The sequence below is a fragment of the Poecilia latipinna genome, unplaced genomic scaffold, assembly GCF_001443285.1.
Source record: "Poecilia latipinna isolate Pla-1442-1.1 unplaced genomic scaffold, P_latipinna-1.0 Scaffold1048, whole genome shotgun sequence".
NCBI classification, from domain to species: Eukaryota; Metazoa; Chordata; class Actinopteri; order Cyprinodontiformes; family Poeciliidae; genus Poecilia; species Poecilia latipinna.
The window spans coordinates 40,970-56,979 of record NW_015113664.1 but is presented as its reverse complement, the minus strand read 5'-3'; the positions used below and the strand labels follow the sequence as shown (position 1 = coordinate 56,979).

Below are 16,010 nucleotides of genomic sequence, written 5' to 3'. Positions count from 1 at the left end.
ATCTACTGAGTTTTTTAATATTATCAGATGGTGTTAATAAATCCAGTTTGAAACAGTGTGTAGCTCATAAATATCAGAAAAAAATGAGCACAAATACTGCCTGCAGCATATAAAGACTTTGATATCAGGGCTTGTGTTTCATGGGAAAATCAGAGAAATAAAGAGAAGTGGGAAGTTAAACTGTCAGGCTGCTAAGAAGAGATGATCAGAGGTGATGAAGTCTACCACTCCACACATCACAAATTTGAAATGCAACACTTGAAAAAGTAAAATCCTTCTGACATTTTATCTGTAACGAAGCCCTGAGTTAAAACAAGGGGAGCAGAGAGATTTGCATCGTTACCTATTGTGCGTGGAATCATTCCTTGACGTGGCATCAAGTTGTCATCGAGGCCTTCCAGGCCACCGTAGAGGGAGTGGGAGATTCTGCGCTCGTGGTCGTCCAGACTGGTGTTTACCGTCTGCTGGGATCCCAACGGGTTTCCTGGAGAATCCTGAAACGAAGGGAAGAGATGGAGGTCTGAGATAGTTGGCGACTACAATCAGCAGTCAACACATTCAGTTTCAGTGATGCTTCATGAAAAACGAGCGATGATTCACTTTGGAGACAACTTCTCCCCACACTTCCCTGTGTTCTTACAGACATCGTTTGATTGTCGAGTATTGTAGCTAGTTGATTGGTTCATTGTGTCCGAACGACGAATGAATAATGACGAAAGAGAAAAAGGATGAAGTGCATACTAGAGGAAGAGAAAATTATTTTCTTTCCATGTTACAGTATTGACATGTTGCAGCGTTGTAGCTGCTAGCTAATAATGACTAGCATTGGTATTGGCTGTCAAGATGTCAACATAAAATCTTAAATATACGCGTCACATATATAAAAAAAGGGGCGTGGTGCTTTGCTACTAATTGTCAACACCATGATAACCAGATAACAAGATAAGGTAAAAGGTACATTTAAAAAAATACAGGAGAGGGAAGTAGATCAGTTAAGCTAGCTTGACTATGACAATTAGAACATGAAGATGTGCTGTGGAATTTGGTTCAGTTCAGTTAAAAAAGAAAAGAGGCAGACCTCATCCCAACTCTGACAGATCATCAGTAGAGCAGGTGTTTAAATTGGAATATGTCTAATAAAAACAGCGTTCACTGTGACAACAACCAATCACAAACAGAAAATTAAAATACAGTGGTGAATTTAAGAAAACTTAATACAGTAAATACTTTAATTGTGTACTTTAAGGATGTATAGTTAAGCATAAACATACTAACTTATCGTTGTCCATTTTGGGTAATATTCCTTTCAATTTCGTTTTTAAATATGACCAGAAGGGAGCCAAAAACTTTGTATTTCATTGTCTTTAAGTGTTGTCAATAATGTCTTCCAATAACATAATAACCAGTGTTAACATTTTAACACTGGGGAAACCATTAGTGACATTCTGTCATGTATGTTTAGATGTATTAAATGTGTGAGAACTAATGATGTGCCAGTTTCTTAATAATGTGTCTATTTTCTCCATGAAATGTATTTACGACTACTTGAATACAGTGAATAGATGTAGTTATACAGGGTAGGCCTGTACCAATAAGCAATAAATATATTAATCACATGATAGATTAAAACGAGCTCAATAATTTCCATTTGCATAATCTGTCGTTTTTGTCTTTTCTTTCTTTCTACCAAAAATTGGACGATTTTAATCTTCAATCTGGTGCTTTGGTCTTAACTGGCCCTTTTTTTTTTAAGAGAATTTTCGATTCCATAGACATATTTTATTTGTGGTTTCAGTTGTTATATTTCTTTTCTTTTTGATATTTAAAATGTCTTACAGTTCCAGTGTTAACTGTTTTTTTTTGGTAAATTAAGGCCTACTGATCTATTAGAATGCATTCTTGCATTATAGTTCATGAAAACAACAATATTATCGTTTATCACAAAAACTTCTGGAACAATTTATCATCCAGAAAAACTTTGCTATCCTTTCAGGCCTAGTAGAGGGTTCTGCTAAAGGCAGGGATACCCCTAAGAAATCAGATTCGGCATTATTGTTGTATTTGTCTGACCAGTTTCAATCTTACAGACGTCTATTGACAATGTGGACCAGAACAAACAAGAAGCGTTTTCTCCACTGCGGTCGTCAGAAAACATGCCTGGAGGGAAGCAGCCTTACTAAAATGCTGTGAGCACTAATGGACGAGCAGAGGAGCAGGTTTCCATGCTAACGCGACCTGTGTGATAACAAGAATAAATGAGTTCAGATTTTCAACAGGCCATTGAGTCACCGGCTGTTAACAAGCCACCTGAGCCATGCAGAAGAAGGTTAACTCGCCACCAGCCTGACATTTCCCTCAAGACCCGCGATGACACTTCCTTGTTTGCTGGACAAATAGACCATTTGCAGAGTGTGTCACCCAGTAGCTCCGGTCCATGCGCTGGCGTGGGCGTCTCTGCCCTTAGTGTTTGTCCATTGGATCGTTGACTCCATTGATTTGCTGGGGCTTCTGCATTTCTTGCTGACGGTGATGACAGCCCTCGCTATGAAGATAACCGCCGTGGCTGGCATCACGTAGCAAGAGAACGCTGGAGTCGATACTGGAGCCAAATTACCCCAATCGATGGCTGTAACTGGCCAGGCTGGGATTCGATTTTGGCAAAAGGTCTTTGACCAATGATCCTTGCCTCTTACTAAACAGCTAAGGTGCCGCAGTAACCACCACAGACAGGATCCTGGAGCAAACATCTGTTTTTTTTATAAAGGACTCCGCATATGAGAACTACAGCAGAAGAGAAACGTGAAAAAGTGGGGATTTATTAGGTCATAAGTCAATCACATAGCAGCAACTCAATGCTTTTAGGTATTAAAGACAGTTTGTCGGTACGAGATGGACTGGTCCAAGATTGTGTTGTTGTTTCCACCATATAGGCACGTAACATATCAGATATGACTTAAAATATATATATATATATATTTCAGGTCTATTGGGTCTCTGTCTCTTTAAAAACTCCAGCTCTTTCTGAAGCTCTGCCTTCAGGAAGTCATCGCAACATGGCTCCTCTATTAACCCTGTAACGTTTGTTTTTACCTGCATTTCACTGAGAAGTAGCTCCTATAACAAGCCAGGTGTTTGCTAGTTGCTGCTGGCTAGTCTGAAGGAGCTGAATGGGGAGCAGACCGGGGTTGATTAACTGTTCATGTTAGGGGTGCAACGATTGCAGTTTTCTGGCCCGTTGAAGGATGCAGTCCCTGAATTTGGACACAGCTTGTATCAAATTTCATCAGTTTATTTTTAAACAAAAATTGGTTCATGTATAAAATTCTGAACCTTAAATTGCCAGAATTGACCCTTTGCAACTACGTCACTTAATCACTCAAAGCGCCATGACGTATGTCGGAAGTGACATTAGTATTGAACAGAGCGACTGAAATTGTTTTCCAACGAGGTTTTCATCAGTTTATTCATGGCTTCTTCTTGTTCGAGTCGAGCTAATTTGTCTGTGAACAACACACCTGGCTGGAGCTCATTGATGGCGCTAGCTAGCTTAGAAACTGACCCAGACCGCCTCCCTCCTGACGTGTTGATCAAATTACCGACTTTGCTTTAATTCACACCACATGGTTTATATGACTGTGTCATAAACAGCTTTCCCCTTACACCGCAGCAGCCTTAAAAACGCATAAAAGACGAGATGCTAACCAGTTTTCTCCCATACATGCTAGGCTACATGACGGTGCGGCATTGTCTCATGGTTAATGGTTAAACGCGTACCTTCTCCATAATGCGATATTTGACATATTTCTAATTACACACACTTATAAATTATATGAACATTAGTCTTCTTACCTTGTAAAAAATGTTTGCTGCAAATTCACGACTACACCGAGGGCTGCCAGTCATTATTATTGACAGCTGCTAGTCGTTATCGTTATGATTAACAGCTGCTATCCATCTTTCCTCATTAAAAGTTACAAAATAAAATGACAAGCTTGGTTTGCACCCTTGTCTGTTTGTGCAGCCAACCGCGCAGCACCCTATGACCATTTTTAAAGTGAAGTCATCAAAATAGAAGCGATTTTAGACTCTAGATGTCTGTTTTTAGCCGAGCTTTACCGTCATGGCGGAGTGGGCGGAGTTCTGGAGAGCGTGACGTCACGTGCAAAGGGTAATTAGGTTAGCTTAGCTGCCTGGATTTTTCTTAAATAGAAATCTTAAAATAATCATTCAAAAATATAATTAGACAAAGAATTAAGCAGACTAAAATATTTTTGAGCATTCTGAATTGATTCAGAGGATTTCTCTACAGAATTGATTCTTTTCTGCTTGTCGGAGGGCAGCAGCAGGGTAATCTAAAGTTATTTAATTCATTATCAAATACTTTGTGTTTAAGAGTGTGACAGCGCCAAACTCCCCCCCCAGCAGGACAATGATCCTAAACAGTGAAGACCTAAGAGGCATGGGGAAAAAATATTGATTTCTTGGGCCTGAACAAGATTGTGCAATTTGAGGCGAAATGTCAATAAGCAATTGAGACGACAATTAAAATGTTTCCACATCAATACTTTTAAAAACACAAATGCGGCCCAGCTGGCGTCCAATATAAATTGGGAATACGGAAGGAAGTTTGAGCAAATTACCTCTAAACAATGGTCAGGAACTGACATTAATGAACGGATAAAGTTCTGATGGAATCCAGATTTCACTAATACCAGATAAGGTCTTCATTAGCAGTCTCTTTGTTTTAAAGGTAAACAAATGACTGAAATCACAGCAGAATGAAGAAAACCAATCAAAACTTCACACGGAGCCAACAAATCAACTTCGGAAACAAACTAATTTCAAAGGTCGCCATATGGCGCAGCGACTGCTGGCTGCTCTCGACTTTAAATGAGGTAGTTAATGAATTGGCCGACCGAGGAGCGGGGCTGAAATGCCTCCGTAATAGCAGAGGGGATTTAGCAGGCCGACGTCGCATTGACAAATCACGCCACAGCTCATTGCATATTCTGGCGGGTAGCTGAGCTGGATCCCAGCGGTGGTGTGGAAGTGTGCTGCTCTCAGTTTGGTGTGTTTCTGGGTCTGGGTGAAGGAGCGGGAAGCAGTTGGGCTTGTGATTTATGCAGCGACAAACATTTCAGATTGATTTGAGATTGGCTGTCAGGGGATGGAGACATGGGGAGGAAAGTAAATACAGGATTATTTGATCCCATATGTCAGGAAAATGTCAAAAATGAGCCAAGGCTCTCGTCCCACGGTAATTAGTTATTAGAAGAGCTTTTTTAAATATTTCACTGACAGGCTGGGGAGGACACCATTATTCTCCAGTAGCTTAAAGCTGCAGTATGTAACTTTTATAGAAATGTTTTTTACATGTTTGTTAAAGCTGTCACCATGTCGTTACAGATTAATATGAACCAGATAATCTGTGAAAAGACTGATTACCTCAACCTTCTCCCTGAGCGATTATTGCTGTCTGAAGAAAAGCATCGATCCCGACCCAAAACAACCAATCAGAACCAGAAGGCGGGTCTTAGCACTGTCCATCAACCTCATGTATGCGCTCCTCAATGTTCTAATGGTGGAAAAACAGCTCACAGTTACAGGGAAACCGTCATCGGAGGCCATGCTAGCCAGCGTTAGCATTCATAGCCTTGATTTAAAGGAACTCAGTGTTTCAGCTGTTTTGCAGTTTCCTGTGAGTTTGTTCCAGATCTGTGGTGCATAGAAGCTGAATGCTGCTTGTAAATCATCTCCGTACAGTAAAAAAAAAAAGTATGAAAATGGTTTTCATCCTTCTTTTGAGGAGAGTTTTTCCTATAAACAAGCAGACACTTGGTCAGCCGTAGGCCAAGCCTCCAGCTATGCATGTGAAACAAAGAGAAAGGCTCTCCAAGGCCGAGTTTTATCCAGTCCTAATTCTCCCCGAGAAGTCTTGCCACCCGACGCATCGTCTAAGCAAACAAACGCAGAAAAAGACCTGAAAACACACACACGCACTACACACTCTTATATGCATACATAAACGGGAGGCTGATGCAAACATGTGCATACACGTCGACGCACACCGAAAAACACCTCCAGGCTGAGCCCCTGCTTTCAATTACCAGGCGGACCGAGGGGAAATCTAAACTTTGACACACCGGGTTGGGGAAGGAGAGCGGGGAAGCCTGGTAGCGCCAGAGGCGTACACTCGCACACCAACACTCACTCAGCCTTCGCTTTCAAGCAGGCGACAGGCCGAGGTGTACAGGGAATGTAAAGACATGACATTGAGGGGAGGTAAGAAAAAAATAAATAAAAATGGCGCCGCTTGGTTTGCAGCCTGTTTTCATTCCTGCCCCATGGGAGGCGTGTTGGTGTGTGAGGGAGGCATTGGTAAATCACTCTGACCTGGAAACTTCCTGGTTCTACATGAAATTATTAACCGATGCTCACATGACCAGGCGGTCGTGTTTTTACCACACAAGCTTCACGTTGGTACTAAAGAGTCAACAAACGTGGAGGAGATAACATCTTCAACAACTATGCTACATAAAGCTGTGCAAAGTGGGATTACAAAATAAATTAGCTTAATGGAAACGTTTTTCTGTTAAATGTTTATGCGGCAGCAAGAGGTGATTTTTTTCAAAACCGGAAGTTACCACTGGTGGAAACGACAAAGAAAACAACAGGAAGTGGAACTAGTGGGACTAGGAAGTGGAACTTATCTAATGGAAACAAAGCAATTGCAAAATTGTGTTTTTTTGATGTTAGCAGAATATTAAAGTTTTGCACATATTTGTAACGGAAACATAGCTGGTGTCTTGGGAAGGTATTCCTAAGAAACATTTTTTTTTTACTTTTTGTTGCATTTTACTTTGATTTTATGTAGACCAAAAAAGTTATGTAGATAATCACGCAAAAAAATAGATTAGGGAAAATGCTGCTTTAATGGCAAAGATAAAACAACTGTTAAAAGAAGACCTTTAAGAAAGTGTAATTGGATTCTACTGAAAGCTACATAAGGTACATTTATCTTGTGATTAATTAATTAATTAATTAATTGCTTAGTATGACAGTCATTCTTTACCTCGTTTCTCTTGGCCACTCGTCGGGCCACGATCAGCTGGATCATCCCGCGCTTGTTGCCTTCTGTTGACATCGACTTCCTCAGCGTCTCCATGGCGTCTTGGTTGGTTTTCCCCAACAGTGATTCGCCGTTCACAGCAATCAGCTGGTCGTTCACCCTCAGTCGTCCATCCTGTTGTCAGACAAAGAAAAATGGTTTATATATTCAGTATTTTTGGTCCAGTTTCTAGTGAAAATACTTACAAAATAACATACAAGTAACTTTTCAGAAAGTTACAGGGACTCATTTCAAGTTAATTCCTTAAAATTGATTTAAAAAAATCGTAGTTCCACTTTTATTCAATCAATATTGTAGAATTATTTACTTAAGCCCCCATTTGTTGCTGAAAAGTTACTTGTAAGTTAATTTTATCTTATTTTAAGTCTAACAGGATATTTTCATTAGAAACTAGACTACAAATACTTGGTGATTCTGCATGTTTGCAGCGTATCAATAGGAAACTTCTCCTTTCTGCTCTAAACAACAGGATGCTCAGTACCTTGCAGGCTGCTCCACCGTTTATGATTGATTTGACAAATATGCCGAGGTCTGCATGGTTTTCCTTGGAGCGGTTGCCTTTCACGCTGACGCCCAAACCTGCAGAACCCGAGTCGCTGAGCGGGATCTCGAAGGTCAGGAACTCTCTGGTCCCGTCGGGAGTCAGGACCAGTTCATCCTCCTCTGTTTTCTACAACAGGAACAAACAAATATCCAGATTTAAAATATAAATCATGAAAATATTTAACTCGGGGATGGTCAAAGTGCGGTCCGTGGGCCATTTACGGCCCTCTGAAGGATTTTGTGCGGTCACCCCGACATTTTTCGATCTTGTAAGAAAAGATTTTTTAACACTTTAAAAAAATGAGGTACAAAAATATATTCCCAATACTTGATGTTTCTGTATTTGTCTTTGTTTGGTGCTTCAACCATTGGTCCACTTTTACTCAAACGCAAATCAGCTACAAATAAGGTTTGAAACTGTCTTACATTTATGCAATTGTGCAAAACTTTTGTTATGATTTGCAGTATTTATGTTGCGATGATTTCCTGAAGGCAGAGTGTCAGGAAGAGCAGGAGTTTCTTAAAGAGACAGGCCCAATTTAAAGGAATTACATTACAAAATCAAATTATGTTTAAGTCATGATCATATAATTACTTGATTGTGCTATAAAATGGCATTATGTTGCTGCAAAGCAGATAATACTGCCTCTTTAAAATAATTTTTGTGGCTCCGAAGTGATTTCAACTTAACAATTTTGATCTTCATGACAAAAACTTTTGGCACCTCTGATTTAATTGTTTGCTAACGGTTATAAAATGTGTTTTACTGTCAATGTGGCAGAAACTGTGAGCATTGTTTCTGCCAGAAAGTTGTTTATAAAACCTGTAGTGCACCTACTTATGCAGGTACACAAACATTTCCCAGGAGATGAATCTCAAGTACCAGTGCATTAAAACTCGCACATTTAGAGACCTTTCTATTGTGGAGCATCTGCAGGTGCAAAACAGTGTTTCAGTTACATAAAACATGATTTTCTGTTGATTAAATCATATTGGTGGGCGTATTTTGGCTCCTTTTTTGTATGTGGAGTTAAAGAATGGAAATAGATGCTCAAACTACCAAGCTAATAACAAAAAAAATAAATAAATAAAGCTACCAAGCAAACGCATAGGTGTGTAAAATAAAAAGCTAACGGCTAAATAACAGCCCAGCTGTGTGTAAACTTCCCAATCAAAAGCAAAGAAACAAATGAGGCATTAACAAGCTAATTTTCATTTCAGTCAAGCCTATTCACCACCAGGCTAACAGCTAACTAGCAACTGAGTTATTCAACCAAACTACCAAGTAAGTTTAGACCTTAAATACTGACATTTAGCTAACAAGACTGCTAGTTTTTTACTTTAAGTCGAAAAACTAACAGCAAGCAACACAGCTATGATTGTAATATACGAGGCTAACACCTAACTAGCAATGTAGACAAGCTAACAGCTAGCATCATTGACTTTGCAAGAGTTAATTGCTTACTTGTCTTCTAGTTTATTTTCCAACCTCAAAAACCAAGCAAAGCAGATTAAGATGCATGCCAAGAGTTACATGTTATGTGTTTTTAAAACAAACATCAAACTGAAAACACCCACCCACAAAGAAAAACAAAAACGCTAGCTAGCATCAAGTCTCAGTGGGATCCTACCTAGTCAAGCCTGGCACAATTTTCTCTGCGTTATAAAAGTCAGCCCAGCAGCATGATAAGCTAGTTTCTAGTGTCAGGGGAAGGAGAATCCACATGAAAACATGGCACAGATCTACTTTACGAATTGGCCTGGTGGCTGGCAGCTAACTCGCAGCCCTGCGGTCCGGGGAAAAAAGAAATAACTTCTTCCCCTCAGAACTTGTCATGCTGTCTGGTTCGCCACAGTCAGCGGCACACTTGACTGACATCTCTTCCTGATTTCAGAGTTTACAGGTTCTTCCTGGGAGCTATAATTATAATAGACAGTGTGCTGCATTTATGTGCAGTGCAGTAAAGTTTTCTTCTGCTACTGCACTCGTTTCAAAACCTATATGTGTCTAAATAGTTGCAGCTTTGATTACAAGTTTGGAAATAACTCGCAATATAATATTTATAGAAAATATAATGGAACAAGAGATTGTAGCAGGAGAGAAATATAGTAAAATCTGTACCTGAGCCCTGATGTCACCCAGCAACCCGGCACTAACACATCAGCCTAATTGACATGCTGAGAGCTTTCTCGCGCTTCCCTCTACAACAGGTGCTTCTCTCACTTCATTTCTTATATTCATTCTCACTCTCTCTTCCAGTGCAACAATAAAAAGCCATTCTCTCTTGCTTGTTATTTGACAGCTGTCCTGTGAAAAGGGTGCGCGCACGCTGCCGCCTGGCAATTATTGTGCACGCCTAATGAATTCAATCATCAGGCTCGGTGTCAGCATGTCATTAGCCCCCTTTGTTTGCTGGGAGAGAGATGGAATTACTCTTTGTGGAATGGAGGGCGGAGAAGAAGAGGCAAAGAGGGGTGGGGGGCAAAATGAAGATGGAGTTCAGATGAATGAGAGGGAACACAAGAAAAGGGGAAAAACAAGGAAGCATAAAAACCACAGTCAGCCTGGCTATATGTTCTAAAAAAACAAAAAAACAATGCAGAAACCAATTTAAAAAAAAGAATACATCGGAGGCAGGAATTTATTTTCTAAAATAATATCCAATTTATTCCAACAATTTATTTTTTTTTAGCCCAATTAACAAAAGTGAGTATGGGATAATTAAACCCGTCTAACTGCAATTTGACTGAGTGAGAAAGAAATCAGATTAAAAGTAATCATAACATACAAAATCTAATTCTGTCTGACGGCTAATGCTAACGTCCTGTTAAATGAATCAAAAGTCAGTCTTTTGAACATTATGCAAGATGTCAATTTATTACCACAAACATAAAAAGATAACTATTGAAGTGCTTTTTGTTGGAATACTTATCAAAAAATGCCATCTTTTGGTTAGAGTGACAAAGTTAGCATTCTTATGTCCCGTATGGAATGCCTGAAATGCCAAGAAAGGCCTTCATTAAAAAAAAAAAAATCTATTTTTAGTTTTACCAATATTACAACAAATGTTGGCTAATTGGCTGAGTTAAGAAGCACAACTATTTTGCTTCTTGTAGTTAGCATGATTCAGTTAATTAGCAGATCTGTAAATTATAAGCCTAACTCTGTCTTTTATTTTTTTTAATGGAATAGAAACTAACTTTTTTATCCTGTAAAGTGGAAATTCAGCCGTTAGCTTGAGGTTGTTCATCTCTCTTCTGAATTTTGGTTTGAAATAATGACATCTGTTAGCCGTTAGCTTGCAGCTAACAACATATTTGATTGTTTACTGTTCGAGTTTGTAGTTTATAAGAGGCCCTTGGTTGTTGGCTTGTAGTTTACAAGCCAACAACTTGTAAACTACAAGTTGTTGGCTTGGGTGGGTGGGTTGATCACTGACAGCTTGTAGTTTTCATCCACAGCTTAATAGATTTTGGTTTGTAGTTTACCAGTGTGATTTGGTTGATAGCATGAATATATCTACTATATAGATATATTCTATACATCTATATAATATAGACAGTCTATAGATATCTATAGTTTGTTTCTTAAACCAATATGCTACAATAGCATATGCTTATTGTAGGCTTTCGTAATGTTATTTTTTATTGTGCTGCTGTGTTGGCCAAGTTACTCTTGTAAAAAGAAATGTTTAATCCTGGCTAAATAAAAATGAAAACAAAACTGTAATTTAGATGCATAAATTAGTACCGTATTTTCCATACTATAAGGCGCACTGGATTATAAGGCGCACCTTCAATGAATGGCCTATTTTAAAATGTTTTTCATATATAAGGCGCACCGCATTATAAGGCGCATAGAACAGACGTTACAGTAGAGGCTGGAGTTACGTTATGCATCCACTAGATGGAGCTGCAGCAAAGGATGAATGTCTAAAGCCTCTTTGTTGACATAAAGAATGTCAACAAAACAGTCCGACTCCGGTCGACGAGGAGAGCTTTCCGCGACTGGGCCGGGGCGTGGCCGGACGATGGTCACCCTTCTCCGTTCGCACACAGCATGTTGGTGGAGAACGTGGTGCTGCTTCTTCTACGGGCGAAAATGAAGTCAGCGGCTGCTTACTGTAGGTGCTAGACCTGTTGTGGCTCAATATTGGTCCATATATAAGGCGCACCGGATTATAAGGCGCACTGTCGGCTTTTGAGGAAATTGAAGGTTTTTAGGTGCGTCTTATAGTGCGGAAAATACGATAGTTACTTAGCTTTTGGCTTGTAGTTTTTAAGCGAGACTTAAATGTTAGCTTATAGCTAGCAAGTTTATTTTCGTTTAAAGACAGTCTGTAGTTGGAAAGCATTGGTCAAGAGTTATTTAGATCTGTTAATAATTACTCAGTTGTTATCTATTTGTTTACAAAAATCAATCGGTTGTTTGCTAGCTGTGCTAGTTGCATTGCTAAAATTAGCTCAGAGCTTTCCTTGTTGTATTACGACTTCTCAAATGAACAAACCTGAGTTTTACACAAAATATAGATCTAATAACTTGTAGATATAGATTATTAAAATAATACGATAGACTTAGTGAGAACGTCTAATTGAAGATATGTTGGTTTTCTGTCCCAAATCAAATTTAAACAAAAAATGCTAACTTGATCAGTGAAAGTAAAAAAAAGAGAAATATACCATTTTCAATAACGGGATTTGCTGGTATTGAAAATAGTAAGTGATAATGTTTTGGTAGAAATAATATCCATTTAAAATTCCTTCATTTTGTTGAGCCAAAAGTGGCCAAGGGAAATGAAAATAGATTTCTTATCTCAGCCCTTTAGACGTACATTAGGTCACACATTCTCAACGTTTCAAAGGATTTTACAATAACAATGAAGACAGGAAAGAGGGAATGCAGCAAAATGTGACAAGGTAAAATTAAATTAAAGACAGCTGCTGGAGGGAAGCGCGGCGGCACAAAGAGGCTGAATGAAGGTGAGGGGAGAGAGAGCAGTGATGTGCTGAGGAGATGAAGGACAGAGACAAGCACAGCGAGGGTGAAAAGCCGAGAAGAAACGGGTGAAAAGAATGAGAGAGCGAGAGCGTGACAATGACGGAGCGAGCGGGCGACTGAGTGTGAATGAAGGGCCGCCAGAAAGGGACGAATCCATGTGGAACACAAAATGAGAGACACTGCATCCCTTCAGTCTGAATCTTTTACTTTGTCCCACCTTTTCCTTTCACGGCCGTCCGTCTTTTTATTCACCTGTCTCCTTTTGTGCCGCTTTCCTAACTTCTTCACTCTTTTCCAAACCATTTCTGCTCACGTTCTCGTCTCAACTTTCATCACTAGCTCTCCTCTTTTGTTCCGGTTATCTGTAGTTTACTAATTTAAGAGAGAAAACTTAAAGTCGTGAAAATTAAAAATGGAAAACGAAACCTATGATTGCAGAAATGACATCCAAAGGTCTGATTATGTTCAATCAGTTCAAATTATTAAAGTACAAACAGAAAGTTTTACACTTTAAAAATCACCAATAAATTATATAGAAAATAACCGATCAGAATAGGGGAAAAGAAATACAATTTTTTAAACTCTAGTGTTTTTGTAAGGATATTTGTAATATTTGTGATTTGTTGCATTTTTCCCACTTTTGTGTAAACAGTTATGTTTCCAATTTTTAACATTTTTGTTCTTGAGAAATATTGACTTTCTTGTTTGTGTGAGTTCATAAAAAGATGTTAATCGATGTTTTGAAATTGGTTTTGCTTCTGTTTCACATTGTAAGCTTTGTTCAGAATGTGTTCATAATTTAATGATAAAACTGGTTTTTGATTTGTTTCAAACATGCTTTTAAAAACAAGAAAAAAAATAAATCAGTAGTAAAACATGTGCATACTTAACAAAAACTAAATAATTTGTTTACCACTGTTGTTCTGTGTGAAAAGGAACAGAAATAAGTGAGCATTAATTTAATCCTACACCAAATATATTGATTACTGACTCAATATTTATCAAACCAGTTGCTTTAGTTTGCAGTTTAAAACCAGGATTTGGTCATTTTGAGTTCAGATTTTAGTTAGTGAGAATCCCTTGGTTGTTATCTTAGACAGTGAAGCTTAGAAGCATCTCTGTTTGTAAATTAATGATGAATCTGTTAAATTGAGTGAATAAACTGATTAATTGATCTGATTTAATATGGCTGCCACCGTCTTTAAAGTTTCTTAAACTAGTTAAATTTCATTTACTTGCATAAGGCCATTTCATAATACGTCATCTTTCCAAAAAAAAGTAAATTGAACTTTTAATGGACATCTTACGCCCTGAAAATCTTTATCTGTTATATTCAACAGATGACTCTACCGTTTGCATTTTAAGAACTACAACTCCACTTTTTCCCCTCTGGAATGATTAAGAGTTTGGCGGCAAACTCAAACAACCCGGACAATTTGATGTCTTCTGGAAAAGTTACCAGAATGAAATTAAAAACAGAAAGTTGTGGGTGATGATTGCTAAGGAGGAGACAGAAGGAGACGGTGATGGAGGTGAAGAGGAGGCAGTGAAGGGTGTAATTGGTCAGGGGAAGTGGAGCGTGGCGGCCATTGTTGGCTGCTGACTGTAGCATCCATCTCCACATGCTCATCCTCCGATTCTGCTGCTGCGTTTATCCGCCGCCATTTTGATACACGCGCTTCGTAAGTTCGTGTGCGACCTGTTGTGTTTGCTTGATCCTCCATCTTTTAAGTGAAAATAAATCCGCCCTCTCGTTTTAATCCGTCCATCAGTTTCTGGTTCCTCCTTTCCGCTGTCCGTCTCTCCCAGCGGCTGCGATGCGCCGCGATGATAGACCATGAATATCAAATACCTGCTTGATCGACTGGGCTGAGAGCGGCTCAGCAGGGGAGGAAGACCGCTGTGTGTGTGTGTGTGTGTGTGTGTGTGCGCGCGCGTGTTTTCATTTTAAAATTCTGTACATATTCAGAATTTCCAGGTTGATTTCTTTATGGCAGATATTTCCAGAGAGACTTCAGATAAAACACCAGCAGAGAGAGAGAGAGAGAAAGAGAGAGAGAGAGAGAGAGAGAGAGGGAGGGATGGAGGGATGGGTAAACGGATGGATGGATAAAAAGATGGAAGCACATATCTTCCAAACGGTTGACCAAATACTCGAACCCAAATTTCTTTACCAGACTTTAAAAAACCCAAATCAAATCCCACAGCTGATATTTTTCCTGCCTTCCTGTGAGAATAAACTGAATAAAAACTAAAACGGCTCCTAAAAGACGAGCCGCCGTTTGGAGGAGGAACCATCTGATGCTCACATCTAATCAGCCGCCCTCTCTCCGTCTCCGTGGCGACCTCCAGAACCCGTTTGTGTCCCGATCCGATCGGAGGAATCACACTAGCAGCTGCTACCAGACGCTGCACATATGTGAGCGCCAAGAAATGGAGCTGCAGCCTGAGACAGAAGAGAGTTTCTCAGTTTGTAACGTCACAAACGCCGAGTGACGGCGGCGGGATGGGACTGAGTTCATCATGACAGATAAGGGCTTTAGACAGGGCAGGTTTGGATGGATGGATGGATGATTGGATGGATGGATGGATGGATGATTGGATGGATGGACGGACGGACGGACGACTAATCGGACATACAGCTCTTAGCGTTGGGTGTGTTTGGGTCGACTGACAGCTTGAAGTGTCGCTTTAATGAACCACTAAACACGTTTTTCCGCTTTTGTTTTTCCATTTTTCCGTTTTTGTGTTTTTCCATTTTTCTGTTTTTCCATTTTTGTGTTTTTCCGTTTTCCTGTTTTTCCATTTTTGGGTTTTCCGTTTTCCTGTTTTTCCATTTTTCCATTTTTGTGTTTTTCCGTTTTCGTGTTTTTCCGTTTTCGTGTTTTTCCGTTTTCGTGTTTTTCCGTTTTTGTGTTTTTCCGTTTTCTTGTTTTTCCATTTTTCCATTTTTGTGTTTTTCCGTTTTCCTGTTTTTCCATTTTCAGCGACTCGCCTCATCAGCAGCTCTCAACGCAGCACAGAGAATCTGAAAGAGCTGCAGCCATTTATCAGCTCCACTGTGACAAAAACTTACTCCATGATTCCCTCCGACTTTCCTGCATCTCTGCTCACGTCCAAAACTTGCGCAACCTGCTGAAACACTTGGTTTACTCCATATGCTTCGCTGCTTCCTGAAGATCAACTTCAATTTGCTGATTTTGAGGTTCATCAAGACAAATGTTAATAGCAAAACTTCACAAAAGTTTTAAACCACCCTGATTTCTGCCATAATTTTATGTATTCATAATTATATTAATAATTTTATACTAACTTACAAATAACTTTTCAGCCAGACAT

The 16,010-nt window shown here is 39.4% G+C and overlaps 1 protein-coding gene across 8 annotated transcripts in view; it reads right to left on the bottom strand.

Moving 5' to 3' along the window:
• Positions 1 to 16,010, bottom strand: part of pard3ab (par-3 family cell polarity regulator alpha, b) — a 151,361-nt gene that overhangs the window by 109,755 nt on the left and 25,596 nt on the right. For all 8 annotated transcript variants that reach the window (XM_015051500.1, XM_015051495.1, XM_015051494.1 and 5 more), the window contains 3 exons: positions 7,611 to 7,799; positions 7,073 to 7,243; positions 344 to 494 (listed from right to left, as the gene is read on the bottom strand). In XM_015051500.1, coding sequence (XP_014906986.1) covers positions 344 to 494; positions 7,073 to 7,243; positions 7,611 to 7,799 — 511 coding nt within the window. The remainder of the gene's footprint in view (positions 1 to 343; positions 495 to 7,072; positions 7,244 to 7,610; positions 7,800 to 16,010) is intronic.